Genomic DNA, 22,608 nt, shown 5'->3' with positions numbered 1-22,608 from the left:
ACTGCGGTAGGTCGACTGCTGACGCTCCCCCATCGACTCCCCCTACGGTTCTCGCTCCGGTGGAGTACTAGAGGCGATAAATCGACCCCAGCTGGATCGATCGCTCCGGAGGTTAGTGTAGACGTGCCCTAAAAATGCCCATCTCTCTCCATGCATTGTGTAGGCAGCCTAGGCACTTAACCCAGGCTTTGCGTATCACAGTGTTGTTCCAGTGATTTTTGGTGCCTAAAAGTTAGGCATCATGACACTCAACATTGGAACACCTAAGAACCTTTATGGATCCAGGCCTTTGCCTTCTTTGGTATTTGTACAGAACAAGGTATGCTGCGGGCACTAATCAAAAGAAATAATAAGTAATAACATATATAAATATAATATGTGCTTTTTTAAACAAAACAGGATCATTTACATTGTCTTCTGGCACAGAACTCTGAAACCGTTTATTTCTACATATAATTTGATTCAAATCATTTCAGTAGAACAGGGGGAAAGAAATATTTTGGCTGAATTATGCCCTTTCTGTGGTATTTGAAAAAGCCCTTAATTTGAAGACCAATACTCCATAATTTATTCTAGTCACTTTAGTTATTTTAAGAAATCTGAGGTATTCAAATATGGAAAAAATTCTAAGGGCAAAATTCTATCCTTGAATGCACATATAGTGCATACATCTCCTACATCCTTCAATGGGGGTTCTACACAGGGATCCAAAGGTAGATTTTTGTCCCCAAGCACATACAAGTGTTCTTTTCAGAGCTATTTTGGTTTCCAGCTTTTTAAATGTGTGAGCTGATTTTTTTTTAAAATCACTAAAAAAATCTCTAAAATAATACTGTCTAGCCCCTAAAATCAAAGCTACACTTTTTCTGTTCTTTTAAACACAGTTGTTGATGCACCATCAGGTATAGCATTAACAGGATTATCTTAATGTTCTGAGGCTCTTTTGATGAACAACCATACCTCATGTGGGGACCTAAAATGGTGCCCTGAAAATCTAGCCCTCCACAGGATAGGAGTGGCAAACATATAACTTCACCAGTCTTCCCACCCACAACTACCTAACTCTATTATCCAACCCAACTTCCCTTACTCTAAACTACCTTGCAACAAGTGACTTACTCGCTCCCCCTAGGGGAAGTTAGGGAGAACAGAAGGAAATAAGAAGTAATGGGTAAGTCTACAGCTGTGTGTTAGGCCACTGGTGAACCGAAATCACTTTTTATTATGATGACCAGTGTTGTCCATTATTTCCTTGCACTCCCCCAGTCTGTGTGTAGCCATCTGTTGTCTCTTGTCTAATACTTAGATTGTGACTCTCTGAGGCAGGTCAGTGTTCTGTGTTTGTACAGTGCCCAGCACAATGGGGGCCTGATCCATGACTAGGACTCCAAGGTGTTACTGTAATATTAAGAATACACATAATAATAATATAGCAGGAAGAGGCATGGGAAGTTTTTATTAACACACAAACAGGATCAGTCTATCTATTGTACATCTAAAGTACCTATCACTATTGTGTTTTAGCAAAGATTAGACTGGCTCTGCACTGGGCCAAACACTTCTGATGGAGTTTAGGCACCTACAGGGTTCAGTGGCTGCTGAGCAGGGGTTTTGCGGATCACAGTGGCACCTAAAAGTGGGACTTAGGCATCTAAATCTGGGGGCTAGGTTCATAGGTACCTTCACGGATCAGGCCAACGTCCCTTCCCTGAGGAAATTATGTAAATACACCTTAATTACAATAGTATAAACAGTACTGCCAGTCCCAAGCCTTCAAAAATCATGAATTGGGCCCGCCCAAAATCTTGAGGTTGGATAAAAACATCATTAAATTTTAAACATAACACCTTTTATTTGCCTTCTGCCTTCAAGCCTTTAGGGTCATTTTGTTTTCTTTTGTTTTTTTCCAACCCTGAGGGCTAGAAACTTTTTTTTTTAAGAAAGCTGAGTTTGATGTAATCACCTGATTCCAGTAGTTGGGACTTTAAGAATAAACACAAAATATTGTGAGATTATTGATACAATTATGAGATTTGATCATACTGTATAAACAATTATTCTGTGTATAAATCATAAGTATTTTTCTTAAGAATTAGCATCAGGAGAGAAGCAACTAAAATGGTGTAACTTAGGAGGAGACCCTTTGCAGCTCCATTGATAGGCCCTCTCTAAATAATAAAGTAAAAATAACAATTTTACCATGAAGAAGATAAACAGAAAATCAGACCCAGTATATAGGAGAGGGATCCACTCACACTCTGCCAATAAGAGTTGTGAACTGCTGGGATGGGGGACAGGAATGATTTCCCAATGCAGCCAATAATTCCTCACTGGATTTTGGTCCTCTCTTTTCTTCCCATTGGGGCTGTGGAGGTTAATGCAGCCACAAGTCACAAACTCTACCACTTGGGAGAGAAGCCGGGCTTTGGCAGCTGTGTGTAGTCTATACAACTTTGTAGTCTTTACCATTCATGTCCATGGAGCCCTGGCAAACTACAAAGGCTCAGAGGGCTCTGTGCAATGGAGTTTTATATAATATTATGTATTGTGTCTGGAAAGAAATTATGTAATTTTATATTGTGTTGTATTTGACTCACAAATTATATGAGGAGGGCTTATATGACGAACAATTTGTCTCCATGATTCCAATTACATGCGTAGAACACAATATGCTAGTAAGAATTTGCTGTGCAGGGCAGTTGGCATATCTTTGTTTTAAAATGGTAAATATTCTCAGACTGAAGTGCAATTAGCAATGAAAATGTCATGTAGCTTTATTATATGTTTGCTAGTATGGACGGTATAACTCATTTAGAAGCTGCTTGCAATGTGCAATCCTACACTAAGTATATCGTAACCAAAAATACAATACTTACATACGTATATAAAATATATCCAGAGATAGAAGTGCCAAACAGCCGTTTTGGGACAGTCCAAAAGAATATCATTAATTTTCACTGTATACTTACACTTCTGGCTCAGTTCCAACACTGGCTTTCTGTAAAAATCATTTCAAGTATAGAATTATGTTGTTTGCTTGCAGCAACATCACAGGAACAGTAGTGAGCCATATGTTACTACTTAGCAACTTAGTCTATAAGTCCCAAAGCATGTACTGATTTGAAAATTGAACAGAAATGATAATTGTTGAGTGATGCTGTGAGGCAAGTTGTCTTGGATTACCAGGCTATGCAGATGTTTGATGTTATGTAGAAAAAGAAACAAAACTGTATTTTTCCTGTTTGATGGCTGGATTTTTATTATGTTAGCCTAAAGGGGATAAATTGATTAAAAACCCTTACAATAACACAAGGTGATGTTTCCCTGAATATGAACACATTCCAGTAAACAAAAGGAATTTAGAGTGCAAAGTTCAGCTTTCCAAGATCATTCATCACAATTTTGATGTCTAAACTTTATTTCACTCTGCAATACATACTATCATCTGAATTCTTTGAGGTATTGGGTTTCAGGAAATATTAGAGAGCAAAGTTAAAATATGAAAAGATAATTATCTAGTTACCATTCATAGTTTCATAATTAAATTATAGAAATGTCATGTTTGTTTGATAAGATTTTTTTGTGGAAGATCAGATGACTGGAACAGAAACAAAGCACCTAGTAAACACATTCTGAAGCTTCATAAAAGATTAAAACTAGTACTGTTATTTTTAAAACACTTCAGTTTAAATTATCCAAACTATTCACACACAAAGTATATAAATATCAACAGAAGAAAATCATTCTAATGTATAATGTGAATTTGCAATCCTTTATTCAAAACTATATAAGACAGACGATGCTCTGAAAGGTAGCAGCTGCTTTATAACAGCAATCATTCACAGAGTTTGTATTTCTACTGTTTCAAACAAATTCAATTAGCCCTTGCACTTCAAAACCCTTAAGGCATAAATGAGATGCTACCAGGTTGCTTTAATCTAATAGTAATACTAAACTTGTCAGTACAGTTTTTGGATTAATGGTTAGAAAAAAAATTAGTAATATAATTTTTCATTTTTTAATCAAACAATTCTATTCAAAACTACCTCTGGATCTTGGAGGGTTCTTTGCTGAATGAGTTCAATCATACAAGAATCTTAAATTTAAAGTTCAGTCTTCCAAAGGCATTCTTACAGTAACTTCAACAGCAGACAGGGAGGTAATGTGGTGGGAACATTCACATTTTAAAGATGGCTTTTTGTCTGACAATATAGCTCAGCTCACATAAAAGATAGTTAAAGAATGAAAAAGAATAAACCTATAAATTAAATTTGAGTAGATAAGCATGACTATCTAAAAACACTACTTTATAAAGATATTTAGCTCTCAGTATCATGTCAGTTTCCAAGACTGTTCATTCAACCTTGGGATTATACCCATCTATCTGATAACTCATCTACAGGCAGGATGCAAACAAACTGATTTCCCACTTAACAAGATACCTCCATGTAAGCCCATAGTTTTCGTCATGCAGAGGAGTCTCAGACTGTCCACTATTTGAGATGGGTACTGGGCTACATGAACCACTATCCTGATTCTTTATAGCATTCCTATGACCCCAGCTTAAATAATGGGCCTGTGCTGCTGTCACTATGATTCACTGACACAGAACTGAAAATGACTGAAATATATGGAATGTAACAACAGAATCAGAATTCAAATTCTCCCTCAGCATATGGCTGCATTCACTCACGCACAGGTTGTTTTGCTTTTGTTTTTAAAAAGCTACGGCAATCCTTCAGTTTTACAAATTTAAAATAAATTGAAATGAAAGTAACTTAGATGAAAAAAATTTCAACGTGTGGACATATGCCACATTTTAATGGGTTCTGATAATTTACAAATTGTTCCTTGCAAATTCTCCGTAAAAAGGACTCAAAAATATTATGGAACAACTTAGACCATATTATACTCCTTTGACTGCAAGATAAACCTCAGCAGTAGATTTTGAGAGACTCGTTATGCTAACACCAATGGTGCAACCTTGGCAACATTCCTCAGCCATACGATTTCTGTTAAAAATGCAATTCTTCATCTACAACTGGGCTAAGAGTGATAATTAAAGCTATTTGTGATAGCGTAGCTTATAATGATTAACTTGTCTGCAGTCAGATAAACAAATAACCTGCACCTGTAAAGACTTTATTTCCTGAAGGTAAAACAACTGTTTAGGAAAGATCATGCTGGCAAAACAGCTGCTTGCATTCTGGAGAGGAAACAAGGTAGTATCTTTCAACAAATGCCAACTCTGGTGTTTTATCAGCTCTATCTCATTAACTGGAAAGAAGGCTTAAATGCTTTGTTTATAAATTATGATTATTCCTGATTGCAGCAGTTACTGATAGTGCCACTCATTTGCAATGCAACTCTTTGGATTTGTTTAATTACAATTTGAAACAAGGCAGAGAAGATTAATTAACCCACCTGGCTTGCTGGCACATAGTCCTGGCTCGGCTCTGTCATACTCATATACATGTTGTCCCCGTCAAACTGCGAATGAAATAATAGTAAACATTGAGCAATCTTGAATGTTTTTCAGCATCAACTGGAAAACAGTAACCATAAAATAATATTATAGCCCGGTCTGGAAGATTTGTAATTGCATGTGTGCATCTTGTCTTTGATGTTCCTGTTGTCATCCTTATTGACCCTGGATGTCAGTGATTTGGAGTAATTAGTGCTCTAGTAATTACAGCAAGCAAGCAAGCAATGAATGGTTTCCTTTCATCTGCAATCTGTTTTAAAACAAAATGGCTCATTTTGTGCACCATGTATACATTCTGCTGTTGGTTGCAATGAAGTACTAAGTGAATTGCACAGTTTCTGACAAGAGGAAGATGATAATGGAAAATGTACTAAAATGCATCTTAATGGATTCTAACTTTACATTTTGATCAAGAACAAGTTTGGAGTTTCGAAACAAATTAAAATCCACCTTATTGAAATGTCTCCAAATCAGAAATTAAGAAGATTCTTAGACAAATTTCAGGCATTTGAACATCTGAAATACAGAACTTACAAAACTGGGTGGCATAAGTGGACAGTGTGCTTGATGTGTAAATAAAATGAATACGAACAAACATAACTGTGAAATTACCCTTCAGTAAACTATAACAAATAAAATGAATGGAATTTGTGGGCAAACTGATTTTTCTTCTTTTAAAAATAGAATTAGATGTAACAAAAACAAGACTGAGAGAAGCTGATTAGGCAGGGAAGGACTACATGGAATGAAACAGCTAGAATATAAGGCTGGTCAGGTATCATCACAAAAAAGCATGAGACTACTTGTTTTGTACCATGTAATCTGGACACTGTGCCCACAGAACTCTCTTCATACTCTTTCAAATGTCTGTGACAAGTTTACAGTGTGGGTAATTATAGTCGTACGATGCAGTCTAGAGTTAGGAGAAACTTTCCAAGACTTTGGATAGAGATGAAGAGCTGCAGGAATGCTCATCCCTCAATCATCAACTGAGAATTTCCAGCTGTTATTAGGTCTGTTTGAAATAACTTTCACCTGACCCCATCTGTGCATACTCAGAGTGACATATTTTGGAAGTGGGCCATTATTTTGATAATGTGGCAAAAAAGAGTGGTAAGTTACATAAGGCGGGATTTTTTAAAAAATGTTCAGCCTTGATCTTACCCTATTCCTACTGAAGTCAGTAGGATCTACTCATTAACTTCTGTGAGAGCAGAGTGGGCCAACACTGACCATTTTTGAAAATCCTACCTGTAATACACAATACATCCACAAGGTCATAGAGAGGTATCCTGAACAACATATCTGTGGTCTCATAGAAAGCAAAGACTCCAGTACAAAAGTGCTCCAGGAAATATAACATCCAAAGCTTCTCTGTAATTGTGAGCTAACTGAATTGTTCATAAGTATTCAAAGAATAGTTAGGACAAAAACTTTTCAGCCTACGGTTTGTTTGCAAACTGTTCCCTTCAACTAATCACTAGTCATTCATAGGTTTCAGAGTAACAGCCGTGTTAGTCTGTATTCGTAAAAAGAAAAAAGAAAAGGAGTACTTGTGGCACCTTAGAGACTAACCAGTTTATTTGAGCATAAGACCACGGTTTTTGGAGGGGGGTGTGTGTTGGGGGGGGTGAGAAAACCTGGATTAGTGCTGGAAATGACCCACCTTGATTATCATGCGCATTATAAAGAGAGGTTTCAAAGAGGGATGGACTATTACCAGCAGGAGAGTGAGTTTGTATGTGTGTTTGGGGGGGTGGGGGAGAAGGGTGAGAAAACCTGGATTTGTGCTGGAAATGGCCCTACTTGATAATCACTTTAGATAAGCTGTTACCAGCAGGAGAGTGGGGTGGGAGGAAGTTTTGTTTCATGGTCTCTGTGTGTATATAATGTCTTCTGCAGTTTCCACGATATGCTATGCATCCGATGAAGTGAGCTGTAGCTCACGAAAGCTCATGCTCAAATAAACTGGTTAGTCTCTAAGGTGCCACAAGTACTCCTTTTCTTTTTTCTTTCTACTTTTATCTAGCTGTACAGCTGGATTGACTAGGCACAAGGAGTCAAGTGACTTGTCCAAGGTCACACAGTGAGTCAACAGATCAGCTAAAATGTGACCTAAAGACCCTTCAGAATACAAGATCTTTATTCCCGCTTGACCAAAATGGTCTTGTTTTACATATCACACTAAATCTACAAGAACTTTTCCTAAACTTCTCTGCCTTCTTTCACTTATGATGTAACTGCTGTGATTTTATTGCAAATGTGCATACTGTGAAGACCCAAAAGCACCATTCAGAATGTGGATATTTTTGTCCAGATATAACATGAAAAGCAAAGGAAGGCAGTTAACTGAGTCAGCTTTTAGGCAATCTATATGTGAGACATATTTATTATGTAACATTTCATCTAGGATTTATACTTGGCTCTGAAATCCATTGGTACTATTAAGGGAAGATTTCAAAACCATTAATTTTAATTTGTTAAAAGTGAATGCTAATACAATATCTGATGTAAAATAACAGCTACTCCTCACATTTCTTTTCATATTAAAGTGGTACTACATGAGACGTTTGGGTAAGAGCAAACTAAGAATACCATAGCACGCTACTATGAAACACTATGTCACCTAGAACAGTAACTAATATATTAGGGAAGTGCATCAAGATTTTTATTTAAATGATTATAAAATAAAACATACATATAACTTCCATCCCAGTTATCACAATGAGATGGTCAGCTGGAATTTCCATTGTACAGTACAGAAGGTAGCTTCTTTTCAGACACATATGGCATAATATTCAAAGTATCTGACTGCTGTTATGAAATGCAATTTGTATACAAGTTGGGAACCCAATTACACCTGTGCATTAACTGGGCATTACTGATAGAAGAATGACATCAAGGAGAGCCATTTGGAACCTTCTACTTATGTCCAGAGTCCTAACGCTATTTTACATGCTAATTATGAAGTAGTGAGAGTCAGAGTCATATTATTATTCATTATTTATACAGGGCCTTAAATGTACACCAGTTTTTTGCGTAGAAAAAACTGGGTCTCAAACGCATTGTAATCAAACTAGCAAAAAAACAAATACAGAGCAACAGTAACTGATGAGACATTGTTGATGAGGGCACCAACCTAGGGCACCAACCTAAGACACCAATGTAAGAAGGCTTCATCAAAGAAGTTAACTTTACAGAGGAATTTGGAGGAAAAGAAAGAAGGTTCACGGGATATAAGAAATTGGAAGAAGCTGCAAATAAATACACAGTAGCAGCAGGGCTGGTTTCTGGGGCAAATGATCAGGATGGTCATCTGGGGTGCCAACTGCTGGGGCTGCCAAATTGATATCCAGGGGATGGGAGTGGGGAGGTGCCAAATTGAGGTTGCTGGGGTTTTCTGGGGAGGGAAGGCCAAAAACATTTTCCACCCTGGGCAACAAAATGCCTAGGGCCAACTATGGGTAGAAGGAAACAAAGTATGAGGCCAGTAATGGAAAAAGAAGACAAAGGGAATGTACGCAGCAAGGTTTGCAAACTGTGGGGAGACGGGATCAGGTTGGGTCCCTTTCAGGATGTTGGAGAATGGATAAAAAAGCTAACCTGGGAGTTGTACTGCCTCAGATGCAGTTCAACACCACTCACAGGACATTTGTGGGAAGTGTTGGCGACATACCCATTCTCATCCATTCCCCACCAGAAAAGCCTGGAAATTGTTCCAGATGGTAATAGTGAGAGGATTAAACCAAGGTGTATACAAGAGGCAGGAACATTACTGCTTGGGGCAATCGATACAGGTGAGAAACCAAGCTTCCCGGAGTCCCCTGCTGGGACAGGGGAGGGTGTTGGTATTCTTACCTGAGTGCTGTTCCTGGACCCTGCTCAAGGGATTCAGTCTTCCACATTTACCCTCAGCTAGTAAGTGTCTGTTGCATTTAACACTCTATCCCTCTCCCTCAACCCACACTGGCTGTTGGAAGAGAGAAGAAGCTTTCTCCCTCTGTCGCCCCACACCCCCATCTCAGAGCCTATTGGCTGCTACGGGGGTGGGGGTTTTCTTTGCTACTTCACACCTCTGCCTCTCTCCTCACTTTGTGATTCCTCTGCTGCAAGAGGGTGGGAGTGATTCTGTTGCTCATTTCAGCCCTCATTTTTGGCTTCCTCCTCAGTGAATAGCCTCTGCGCCTGCCTCTGCCACTGCTCTTAGCTTTCACAAACAGGAGCAGAATAAACTGAGCTGGTGCTTATTGATTTCACTGCTGCCCAAAAGGAGCTGAAAAACAGCAGTAAAAAATGGCAAGGCTGCTGCTGTTATTGTTATTTGTATCATGATAGTGCCTAGATGCCCTAACTAGGATCCGGGCCCCATTGTGCTAGGGGCAGTACAAACACTAAGATACCCCTGCCCCGAAAAGCTTACAATGTAAATAGACAAGACACACAAAGGATGAAAGGAAGGAAGTGTTGTTATACCCATTTTACAAATGAGTTACCAAGGCAGAGAGACTAAAAGGAAAGGGGCATAGAGAAGATCCCTTGTAGATTACAACTATTGTATGTTAGTAAATTCAGGTATTATGTGAAAGCCTCTGGACCTGGTGTCTTGACTTCTCCAGAATACATTACAGATTTTCCAAGTCTATGCTTCCAATCATGCTTTCTAAATATGAAACTTCCATCAAAGATTGGAAGTGAATGATTAATTTAAATCTATGCTCAAATTGTACCTTTAAATCACCTTTGTACCTTTAGATCTTTCTTTGACAGAGTGTGAGCACTTTTCATTGTGTTTTTATTTTAAACCACAATAGTGTAAAACTGCATAAAAGATTATGTATAATCCACTAGCGATTTATACATAATTTTAATATTTGTGGCTTGTAGATATTGTTGCTATTACCAAAAATCCACTAATCCTGAAAAAGCTTTAAAACTTGGTTTTAAAAAACAAACAAACAAAAAAACCAAATGCAAGCAGTCAGCATTGTTTGAGGATGCTTAATGACAAGCAACGAGTGACATTCTCTGTTACTAAGAGATGCCATAATGAGACTAAAGCAAAGATGGGATGCAAACAGAAATCATCAAATGATTATGCTAAAGGAAAGGTTGATCTTGTTATGGAAACCATTAAAGATAAAAACAAAATTGCTCTGTAAATGCCACATTATTGCACTGTTGAAAAACCATCCTCATGGTACATTGGTAAAATATTCTAATGGCAGATGTGACAGAGTGGGTAGATATGTCAGTATCAAAGTGTAAACTCCATTTTGAATTATGAACTCCATTTTGTATTATGTGCTGAACACACGTCTGAACTTGCCCAAGACAGGTTATTTTAATACATTCCAGAGAGGCACCCTACCCAGGAAACGTGTTTGAAATCTCACTGAAGGACCATCACAGTGAAGCCTTCAGAAGGGCAATCTAGGGCCATCAACTGTGACTGTCCTTCAACTACTGTCCCACTCCCCAGGAAAAAAAAATTTCTATAAAGGGGCCTCCAGGAGGAGTGAGCGTGACAGGGGGAGTGAGCTGGAATGCCCCGGAGGAACAATGGCAAAAGGAGGCAGATATTTAAAAAGGAGATGTAAGAGCAGGACGCTGCTCTGAGCTGTGGGCCAGCCATCGTCACACGTGACATGCAGCAGAAAGAAGGTAACAGATACTTGCCTAGCGTGAACTGCCAACAGACCTTGGACTCTAAAAAAGAGTGAAATCAAATAGGGGAAGGTGCATCTCAGAACTTTAGTTATTTTGCAAAGATCTGTAACTCCCTAATGCTTTTAAGAGTAAAGTCTCTGTGATTAAGAAATTCCTTTGCTAAGCTTGTGTTCCTTGCTTGCCAGCCACACTGTCCCGACAGAGGTTACACTAGAAGCTTAGACCTCCCACAGCCTTGGTGGAGCTCTGCAGGAGTGTGTGTAAGTGATTAGGTGACGTGGGTCTGAGGCACTGGTTTCAGGGTCTAGAGCAGATGGATTGTGGAAGGGTATCCCATGCACCAGGGAAGGGTATCAGACAAGAGGTGCAGTGTGCCCTCTAGAGCCTGAGATAGAAACAGTGACCACTCTGTCCAGAACCAGTTGACTTAGAAGCATATGGGACCCAGCAATTGGGTCCACTCACAACAGACTGGTGACCATGCAGAGTGGTACCAAGTCAGGTTGTAACAGCACACATTTTCAAAATCTTTACTAAAAGATAATTTTCAATGCAAACAAATGTTGAAAAAAAAAGTGGTAAAGTCTTCTAAAAGCACACAATTTCTGCCACATCCACTCATAAGATGTATTATCATTTCACAGATGACTTATATAATTGTTTAGATTTTCTTCAGTAGTGTACCTCGACACTATGTACAAGTTCTCCAGGCTTTTTTCCAACTTGTTCCCCAAACTAACTTGCTATTTATTGCTCTCACTATGGCAGGGGTGGCCAACCTGAGCCTGAGAAGGAGCCAAAATTTACCAATGAACATTGCCAAAGAGCCACAGTAATACATCAGCAGCTCCCCATCTGCTACTTCCCTCCAGCCCCCAGCGCCTTCCCCTCCTTCCCCACGCCTCCCGCCCGCTGCAATCAGCTGTTTTGCAGTTCAGAGGAGGCTCTGGTGGGGGGAGGGAGCAAGGGCATGGCAAGCTTGGGGGAAGGGGCAGGGGCCTTGGAGGAAGGCGTGGAGGGGGAGCAGGGCCTGGGGCAGAGCAGAGGATTGAGCAGTGAGCACCCCACAGCACATTGGAAAGTTAGCTCTGTAGCTCCAGCCTCGGAGTCAGCGCCTATACAAGGAGCCGCATATTAACCTCTGAAGAGCCGCATTTGGCTGCAGAGCCACAGGTTGGCCACCCCTGCACTATGGGAAGAGCGTGGAGCCCAAGCGTCTGCTGAGTCCAAAACAAGGAAGTGTACATTTTCAAGCATGCAGATTAAGTATCTAAAATACAATGGTGATTACAATCTGAATGATTGCACTATAGCTTTTATATTTCCAGTACACTTAATAACAGTCAATGTAGAAGTGGACAGAGGGTGTTGTTCTGCCATCCACTTTGAGCATGCATGTGCCAATGCCTGACAGATCCTTGAAGTTTTTAGTCTCCACACAGAGCACTGAGGATGTGTTACTGAGCACAGCAGGCAACTAGAGGTAGGATGATACCGACAGAAGGATGGCAAAGTCCAGACATTGCAGACTGTATCAAAGACAGCACAGGCAAGAATGGGCTACTATATAAGTCTTTTGTGTAAATGTATATAGAAGACAGTGAGCACGCAGGGATGAACTGTGAACTACCTCAATTGGGTTCCAGCTCCCTTTAACCTTGAATGTTAAATAAAAAAAAGTGCACTGCAGTCTTGATAAACTATTTCTTGCATCTAGAACACCTGTTAAATATGCACACACAGATTGGCGTGGCAAAGGCTTTTGTTATTATTTTACTTAATACAACCTAAATTATAGATATATCCATCCACTAGAGAGAGACCCGAACCACTGAAACTAGACTTTTTTTCCCCATAATAATTGAGTAAAACTATTATACTTTGGGGCTTCTGACCTTTTCAAAACCCCGAACACCTGGCCACACCCAGGGTCGGGCCTGATTCTGCCCTACTGAAGTCTGTGGTCGTGAGAGCAGAATCAGAGCCTTACAGAGATAACTTCCCATTTTCACGGTCAGTGTAATTTTTGGGAACATCCATTTCTATCCTCTTTCCTCTGGACCCTTTCTTAAGTGGTAAATTGTGAAAGAAAAGATAGAAAAATAGTTAAAAATCAAAGAGAGAGGTGATGGGCAGTACACACAAGTAACTATGCAAAAAGCACAGCTACTTCTATTAGCTTCCACAGCACTGCTGTGTCACAGCAAAATAGTGGCTCCTTAGACCTTACAGAATGAACTCTGCACAAATTGGACAAAATTATACCTTTACATGACTTCAATGGGAGCCGGGAGCATGGACCCATCTGTGTTATTTATGGAGAAAGCAGGGGATATACAGATCCTGAGGAAAAGCTTAAGAATACTTCTCAAACTGCTTCTGGTTTATGCATAAGAGAAACACGGAAATAAAGTAGACTAAAACAAAACAGTGCATAAGCAAAACTCAACCATTTTCCGAAACAACCTTATTATACCATTGAGAGACTTGAGAGGCAAATCAGAGGTAACCACAGTAAGGTAAGCGGAGGGTCCTGCCTACATATTTCGCAGCCACCTGTACAAAAGATGAGAGAAAAGAAAAGTATGGAATTCCTTTAATTCTGATTTTAAGAAACTGAATACAGGCTTGATCATACAAGGTGCTGATCATGCCCAATGCAGCCAGGCCCTTAAGCACATGCATAACCTTAAGTATGAAAATAACCCTGTTGAAGTGAAAGGGTTTACTCATGTATTTAAAGTCAAGTATGTGCTTTAATGTTAGGATCAAGCCAAAGTGCTCAGAGCTTTGTCAGATCACACCCTAATTCCATAAATATGTGCAAGGCTTGCAGGCTAGAAAATACCTTAAATTTCTGGTAATCAAATTATTTAGAACACTTGAGTTCATATTTATGTGCAGTGTAATTTTCAAGGGGCTAGATACCTCAAATAATTGGTAATTGATCCTTTCTAGATGGCTGGTTCAAATCTGGCCAGGCTGGTTGTGACCAAAATTAATCACTATCACACAGTTGCTCCAGAACAAGATGTTCACATAGTGAGTTATTCTAGAATAGCTAGTTTGGTAAATTTCCAAGTGTAGACAAGCCTTCAGTCAAACTGTTGGTGGGGTCCCCATCAAAATATAGCACCACAACAAATGACTCCCGTTTGCAGTCTCAGAAAGGATATCAAGAACTAACTGGCATGGAGACTTGACTCATCTCCTCACCAGGAGGGTGTAAGGGTAAGAATTGAGGCACAGAGCTAGGGCAGTGTAGATTAGTTTGGATTGCTGCTGTGTCTATTCTGTGTTATAAAAAGAGGATCATCAAAAGTAAAGCTGGTTGGGAATTTTCCAATTTTTCATTAAAAGTGGGGGGAAATGGTGACTGAAATATTTGCAGGTTTTCATCTATTTGTTTGTTTTTAATATTATTTCAGCAGTTCTACTCTTACACTGAAATCACTTGTACTGCTACTTTTTGAAGAAAATAGTTCAAGGTGTTCTATATGCCTTCTAAGTTGAAATCTGACCTTCAGCGTGGTAGGCCATGTTATGAGTTAAATATCCCATGCCATCTTTTATTTATAATTTGTGATGCTGTGCTCCTATTTGTTACGCCTATAGTTCATTGAGAAGACTGTGACAATACTGTACTTATTCATTTGATGTGTTGTTTTCTTTTTTTTTTTTAAAGATCCCTGCATACAAGTATCTTTCTATTTTTCCTTAGTTTCAGAGGCAAAGAGTCAAACATCAAGCTCTAGTTTTATCTGTCATCTTTTTCCCAAAATGCTTTAAAGATGACAGATATTCACCTCCTCCTCTTTCCCATCCCCAATAACGGGAGCCTCTCTCACTGCAGCTTATCATTTTTCCAGGTCAGAACACTCTGGATCTATTATAACTGTACATTTCTCACAGTGAATCAGCTCAAACCTGGTGTTATCAGCACCCTGGCTACTAGCTCCCCAAGGGGGCAACCACATGACAAAGAAACATACATATTAGCACTGGAAGGAACCTCCTGAGCAATCAACTCTATCCACTGCATCATCACAGAATAGTTTTCACTCTCCCTAAGGCATTCTCAACGGTTTATTGTCAAGTCTTGCCTTGGATACATCTCCAGAGATGGTGTTTCTACAACCTCCCTTTCATGGCACAATTGTCCATACTGTTCAGAGGTTTTACTGCTTTATCTTAAGACTTTTTTTTTCAGTCCTTTTGGCTACTGAGACTAATGACTCTTCCTCTTAGTAACACACTTGAATGCATTAAACAACAGATGTACTGTCTATCCACACTTCTCTCTCCTCTAGGTGGCCTAGGTTTAATCCCTATCAGGGGAGGTTAGGTTTTCCAAACATTTCCTCATTTGTAACCCCCTAGCATTCTCTCTAGTTTACTAATGTCTTTTCACAGAATTGTGTCCCACACAAAATGAATTCAGCATTCCACTGTGGACAAACTAGTGTTCTCAATTATCAAGCCTCCCTCCCAATATATTTCTCCTTAGCACTATTACCTTGTCAGTGTTCATCTATTCTGTACACTCTTTCTCACCACACAAACAATTTGTAACAAGCTTTGTCTCTACTGGCCCTGACTAGCAGAAACCCCCAAACTTCTCCTTAATCTGGGCGCAATAAGAGTAGTGCAGAATGCTGCTGTGATGCACTCTATATGATTTTATAAAAATATGGTAATGAGTGTGAATATAACGTTAAGTGGAATATGCTTCATTCAAAAGGTCTCTTGTAAGGTATCATTACAAAGCTTATAATCTACTGAGTGTGGTCATCCTATTTGTATAAATGTATCACTCTTTTATCTGAAACTAGAAATATAAAATATAACTCTGAGGGCCTATTGTAATTATGCAAAGTGTGGGCCATTAATGGTGGTTTGGAATCTTGATGGCTCCCATGAACCAGGACAATTGTCTGTAGATGGCTCTGTTTCACTTGTAAGTCTGCCTGTAAACCTGTGTGCTGGCAAGTGGGTAATGAAGTCTTACAGTGACATGTGATCATGTCACCTGAACTGCAATCCATCTTTAACCTGGTGCTTTTCCTTTGAGAAGGAGGGGGTGGGAACCCAGAGAGGGACAAAGGATTCCCGCCTTATCCAAAGATATATAAGTGGGTGGAACAGAACAAAGGAGGCAGCCATCATGAGAATTCCCTAGCTACCACCTGAGCTGGAACAAGGGCTGTACTAGGGGAAAGGATTGTGTCCAGCCTAGAAAGGTGTCCAGTCTGTGAAATAAACTTATTGAAACATCTCTAAGGGTGAGATTTTATCTTTATTCAGTTTTTATTACTGTACTAGACTTAGACTTGTATGTTTTGTTTTATTTTGCTTGGTAATTCACTTTGTTCTGTCTGTTACTACTTGGAACCACTTAAATCCTACTTTCTGTATTTAGTAAAATCACTTTTTACTTATTAATTAACCCAGAGTATGTATTAATACCTGGGGGGGGGCAGGCAAACAGCTGTGCATACCTCTCTATCAGTGTTATAGAGGGCGAACAATTTATGAGTTTACCCCGTATAAGCTTTATACAGGGTAAAATGGATTTATTTGGGGTTTGGACCCCATTGGGAGTTGGGCATCTGAGTGTTAAAGACAGGAACACTTCTGTAAGTTGCTTTCAGTTAAGCATACAGCTGTTAGGAGACATGGTTCAGACCTGGGTCTGGGTGTGCAGCAGACTAGCGAGTCTGGCTCAAACCAGGCAGGACACTGAAGTCCTAAGCTGACAGGGCAGGAAAGCAGGAGCAGAATTAGTCTTGGCAATCTGTTGGCAGCCTCCAAGGGGGTTTCTGTGATCCAACCCATCACAGTTGCCACACAAAACCTTGGGTCACATTACCTATATTAAGGAAAAGATTAAGGTCTGAAATCTCTTACTCAAGTTGCAGTTGCAGAAGACCCTAAATTCAAAGGCAAAGTTCTGGTGTTCTGGAAGGGGTAGACCCCAGAAATGACATACAAAAGGTCCCCACTTTCATTACTTCTCATACAAGCTCTGCGGTTAGGGTTGCCAACTTTCTAATCGCACAAAACCAAACACCCTAGCCCCGCTCCTTCCCTGAGGCCCTTCCCTCTGCCCCGTCCTTTCCCGAGGCCCCGTCCCCTGCTCACTACATTCCCCCTCCCCCACCCTCACTCACTTTCACTGGGCTGGGGCAGGGGGTTGGGGTGCAGGAGAGGGTGAGGGCTCTAACTGGGGGTGTGGGCTCTGGTGTGCAGCCAGAAATGAGGGGTTCAGGGTGTAGAATGGGGCTGCGGGTTGAGGCAGGGGGTTGGGGTGCAGGAGGAGGTACGGGCTCTGGGCTGGGGGTGCAGGCTCTGGGCTGGGGCCGGGGATGAGGGCTTTGGGGTGCAGGAGGAGCTCCACGCTGGGTGGTAGGGCCGAGGAATTCAGAGTGTGGGAGGGGGCTGTGGGTTGTGGTAGGGGTTGGGGTGTGCGAGAGGGTACGGGCTCTGGGCTGGGGGTGTGGGCTCTGGGGTGGGGCCAGGGATGAGGGGTTCATGGTGTGGGAGGGAGCTCCAGGTTTGGCAGGGCTCAGTGCTGGGGCAGGGACTTGGGGCATGGCTTACCTTGGGCAGCTCCCAGTCAGCAGCGCAGCGGGACTAAGGCAGGCTCCCTGCCTGTCCTGGCTCTGCGCTGCACCCCAGAAGTGGCTGGCAGGTCCAGCTCCTAGGCAGGAGGTCCAGGAGGCTCCATGCGCTGCTCTCGCCCACAGGCACCTCCTCCCCTCCCCCCCCCGCTCCCATTGGCTGCAGTTCCTGGCCAATGGCAGTGCAGAGCCGGTGCTCGGGGCAGGGCCAGCACGTGGAGCCACATGGCTCCCCCACCTAGGAACTAGATCTTCCGTCTGCTTCCAGGGCGCAGCGCAGAGCCAGGACTGGTGGGGACTAGCCTATCCTAGACCTGCAGCACTGCCGACCGGACTTCTAACGGCCCAGTCAGCAGTGCTGACCGGAGCTGCCAGGATCCCTTTTTGACCAGGTGTTCTCGTCAAAAACTGAAGACCTGGCAACCCTATCCATAGTGGTCTCCTTGCTCGCAGTCTGAGGTAATGTGAGGGCATAATCAGTGAATCTATAACCAAGTGGATCCATCGGCTTAATCCTGCATATATGAACGGCATAGTGGGCCATAGATAATTTTACCAATTTGAAACTGTAGTAACAGCCATACACAAGCTGTGCAGATGCTCTATATCCATCCCCTGATTTGAAGGAGGATTCTGATCCTAAGCCCCCCTTACTCCTTGTCACATACTCTGTGCGGGTGTGGTGTCGAATCTTTGGAATCAGGTGCTGATGGTCTTAGGGGGGCCCAATGCAATAGTGAGTCAGCGGAAATGCAGAAGTGCATCTTGACAAGAACTTACACAAAAAAAGCTACTACATTAATTGCATTAAAATGACAATACGATGCAACTTATTAACCTTACTGTGTTAATTTTATAACAATTGTTAAAGAGCTAATAATACACGTTTAAAATTTAATACAATGTGATTAAATGTAAACTACCTTGATAAAGCTGTTCTTGTAACGTTTTTATGATGTAAAATGGTTTCTTATTAGCTGTGAATACTGCATTTTCCCCATAGTATAAAAATATCTCCTTCTGTTTTACCATATCGCAACATCATTTTTGTTTTAGTTCAGCGATCACAGAACTTAGCCAGATACTTTATCCATTTTATTAATCAATTAAAATGCTTTATAATACTAATGTCACAGAAATTATGCCTTATCCCTTTTGTGCCCTGTATTATATTCTCTCACCTCTCTATACAAACTACTGTATTATTAACATACCTTGCTCTTGATCTGATATTCTGCTAAGAAAATTACCATCATCTTCTATAACTAAGAACATTAAGCAAGTGCACATTAAAGTTGAAATAAGTGGACTGAATAATTTTTGTTTTAAAATGCTCTTTGTGTTGCTGTGGAAGACTGAAATTATACAAACATTTTTTAAGGTATGGCACCCAACTCCCCTCTGTGCAGCCCCACTCATGGGTCTGCATAAACATGGTTATTGTTTGGTCCCTCATGTACAATATTTATAGTTAATTATTCTTCTAGGGCCAAATTCTACTCCAAATTACAGTGGCATGAATCTGGAATAGCACCACTGAAATCAACCTAGTTCTCTATTTCTATGGTCAATTAAAGCAAAAGAGGGAGTAGAGGAAGGCAGGGGGACATGTTCTCCTCTAATCTGCAGACTTCCAATTCCAAGGCAGGCAACAAGGTAGTGTAGGTACATATAAAAACAACATTTGGTCCTCTATATTTTTTCTTTAAAAAGCAAGCATAAAATTTGTTGAATTCAGTGGTGAATGTGCATGTGGAAGTATGCAGAAAAAATATGCCCATGATTAGAATCAAGTTTAGAATGAAACATCTCTTTACACAAATGGTGCCTGATTTACTGTTGTGTTACTCTAGATCAGTGGCCACCAACCCATAGATCACGATCAACTGGCGGATCCCTGGAGCCTCTTCCAGTCAATCGCGATCTCTGGCCACTTAAAGTCCCACGGCACAGCGGGGCTAAGGTAGGCTCCCTGCCTGACCCAGCCTCACACTGCTCCCGGAAGTGGCCAACGTGCCCCCGTGGCTCCTGGGGGTTGGGGGGCAGGGGTCTGTGCACACTGCTCCTGCCTGCAAGTACTGCCCCCGTGGCTCCCATTGGCAGGGAATGGGGAACTGCGGCCAATGGGAGCTGTACGGGCAGTGTTTGAAGGCAGGAGCAGCATGCAGAGCCACATGCCCCCCCAGCGGGCCACAAGGGCATGTTGGCTGCTTCCAGGAGCAGTGTGGGGCCAGGGCAGGCAGGTAGCCTGCCTTAGCCCCGCTGCACCACTGATGGGGAGCCATGCGAGGTAACTGCCGCCCGGCAGGAGCCTGCACCCTGAACCCCTTCCACATCCCAACCCCCAACCCTGAGCCCCCTCCCAGAGCCAGCATCCCAAACCCCCTCCCGTACCCCAACCCCCTGCCCTAGCCCTGACCCCCCTCCCAGAGACAGCACCCCATACCCTCTCCTGCACTCCAACACTCTGCCCCAGGCCGGAGACCCCTCCTGCATCCAAACTCCCTTCCAGGGCTTGCACCCCTCACCCCTCCTGCACCAGGCTCATCCCAGAGCCCCCTCCCACACTCCAAACCCCTCAGCCCCAGCTCAGAGCCCGCACCCCCTCGCGAACCCCAGCCTCCTGCCCCAGCCAAGTGAAAGTGAGTGAGGTGTGGGAGAGCAAGCAACAGGGGCAGGGGGAATGGAGTGAGCAGGGTGGGGCTTCGGGGAAAGGGCAGGGCCTAGGGGAAGCACCTGGGTTGCACTTAAATTCAAAAAGTGATCTTGCGCATAAAAAGGTTGGAGACCACTGCTCTAGATTTATGCTGGTGTAATTCTGTTGATTTCAAACATAAAACTGGAGTAGGAGATTAAATTCTACATAATTGAAATTGAACTCTACTTAGTTGCACTTACTAGCAGTTTACTTCCTTCTGATTTTAAGGAAGGCTGTTAAAGGTGACCATACATTGGTTGTTTAGTTCCTTTCGGGGCCAGTAACAATTTGTTTGCTGATATTCTTCTAACACAAGCGTTAAGAGGCTCCAGGAATTTGAAAGGGCTAGATTCTTAATAGCTGAATTCATAAAGATCTAGTCATGCAGCAGCACTGTTTCTCCCTGAGCGCGGCAAAAAGCAACTACATTTCTTGTAATACTCTTTTCTTTTGTGTAAGCACCTGCAAGTTAAAGTTCAAAAATAACTGCAGAAGACAAAAAATGTGTGTGTTAATAGATACATGTTTTGATAGGAAATTAATTTTGTGTTTATTTCAATGGTTTGGAATTTTAACTACTGCTTTGGTATGAATTGATTCATTTTCCACATGTTTTTTTTTCCAGCTCATTAGTGATATGCAACTTAAGTGTTTTTACATGTTGAATACTAATTCAGTTTTTGCAGTTCAGAATGGCTTTCAGGTGTGTGGGCTCTTAGGCTATTTCTACACTACTGTGGTAATTCGACCTAAGTTACGCAACTCCAGCTACATGAATAACGTAGCTGGAGTTGACGTATTTTAGGTCGACTTACTGCGGTGTCTACACTGTGATGGGTCAAGGGGAGACACTCTGCCATCGACTTACCTTACTCCTCTCGTTCCCGGTGGAATACTGAGGTGACCGGAGAGCGCTCTGCTGTCGATTTAGTGGGTCTTCACTAGACCAGCTAAATCGACCCCTGGTACATCAATCACCGGAGTGTCGATCCCATGGTAATGTAGACATAGCCTTAGGAACATAGGGCTGGAAGGAACTCCAGTGTTCTAACTATTGTTCTGTCACAGGCAATCTTGTCATACAATCCCTCATAAATTTATCAAGCTCCATCTTAAAACTAGTCAGGTTGTTTGCCCCCACAACAGTCAGCACATTGATTGAAAGCTGAACAAGTATTTTATACATTACAGTGCATCACCAGAGAGCCTTTGTTAACACAGAGCAATGTGAATTGTGTAATTGATTTTATTTCTTACTGTTAAACACAGCACATTGGAAATGTATAACCAGGTCCTTTCAAGAATACAAAGTAAAAGCAATGTCATATAATATGCTACAACAGGTAATTCAGTGTCTTAGACAGGATTAGCCAACAGATTTATCAAGCAGCCTCTAAGGAAAGCAGAGTTCAAGTCCGGGCTCATCAATAATACATAAATAAACTGAACAATTAGATACAAAGTGGCTATCTTGTCAGACAACTTATTAACCGATAAATGATACACTCACTGCAGTGAGTGTAAAAAGGAGAGATATGTAAAGATAGGGAAGGAAGACTGGAAAAGGAGAAAGAAAGCTGTTGCACTTTCTAGTGCAAAATACCATTCCTCTAACTCATCCTGCTATGTAGGGTTTGGAAACCTGTGGGTTATATTTGATATACCATATGTACTGCAATATCTAGGCATGAATGGGTACACGAAGGATACGGCAACAGCTTTTACTTGGATTTACTTCACTTCTGACTGTTTAAGTTTGGATATATGTTTGTATATGTTACTTTGTTTTCTAACCAGAAGTATGAAAAATAAAAATATACTCAATTTTTCCACAGATGCCTAATACTAGAGCATCAGTTTTAAACACCTGACAAGCAAAATTTATACAGTAAACTACAGCTGCATCTGAGTTATAATGTCACTGCTGGGCATTGCTGTAATTCAATATGCACACTGGGAGACATCTTTTTCTAGAAAAAGGTCTAGGTATAAATATAAAGAAACTTGCACTCAAGTTTACTCTTTAGTTAAGCAGCAGAAAACAGTCTTAAAAAGAAAATGTAGGTTAGTAAATGTGTAAATGGAGCGACTCATTCATTCTTTACCAAATAACTACACATTCTGTAGTCAGATTTTAA

The 22,608-nt window shown here is 41.3% G+C and overlaps 1 protein-coding gene across 4 annotated transcripts in view; it reads right to left on the bottom strand.

The window, feature by feature from the left end:
- TOX (thymocyte selection associated high mobility group box) overlaps window positions 1–22,608 on the bottom strand; it is a 273,829-nt gene that overhangs the window by 134,650 nt on the left and 116,571 nt on the right. For all 4 annotated transcript variants that reach the window (XM_074943078.1, XM_074943074.1, XM_074943077.1 and 1 more), the window contains exon 2: window positions 5,425–5,490. In XM_074943078.1, coding sequence (XP_074799179.1) covers window positions 5,425–5,490 — 66 coding nt within the window. The remainder of the gene's footprint in view (window positions 1–5,424; window positions 5,491–22,608) is intronic.

The sequence above is a fragment of the Natator depressus genome, chromosome 2 (genome assembly GCF_965152275.1).
Source record: "Natator depressus isolate rNatDep1 chromosome 2, rNatDep2.hap1, whole genome shotgun sequence".
NCBI classification, from domain to species: Eukaryota; Metazoa; Chordata; order Testudines; family Cheloniidae; genus Natator; species Natator depressus.
Note: the sequence above shows the minus strand (reverse complement) of the source record. Positions and strands in the feature narration are given on the sequence as shown.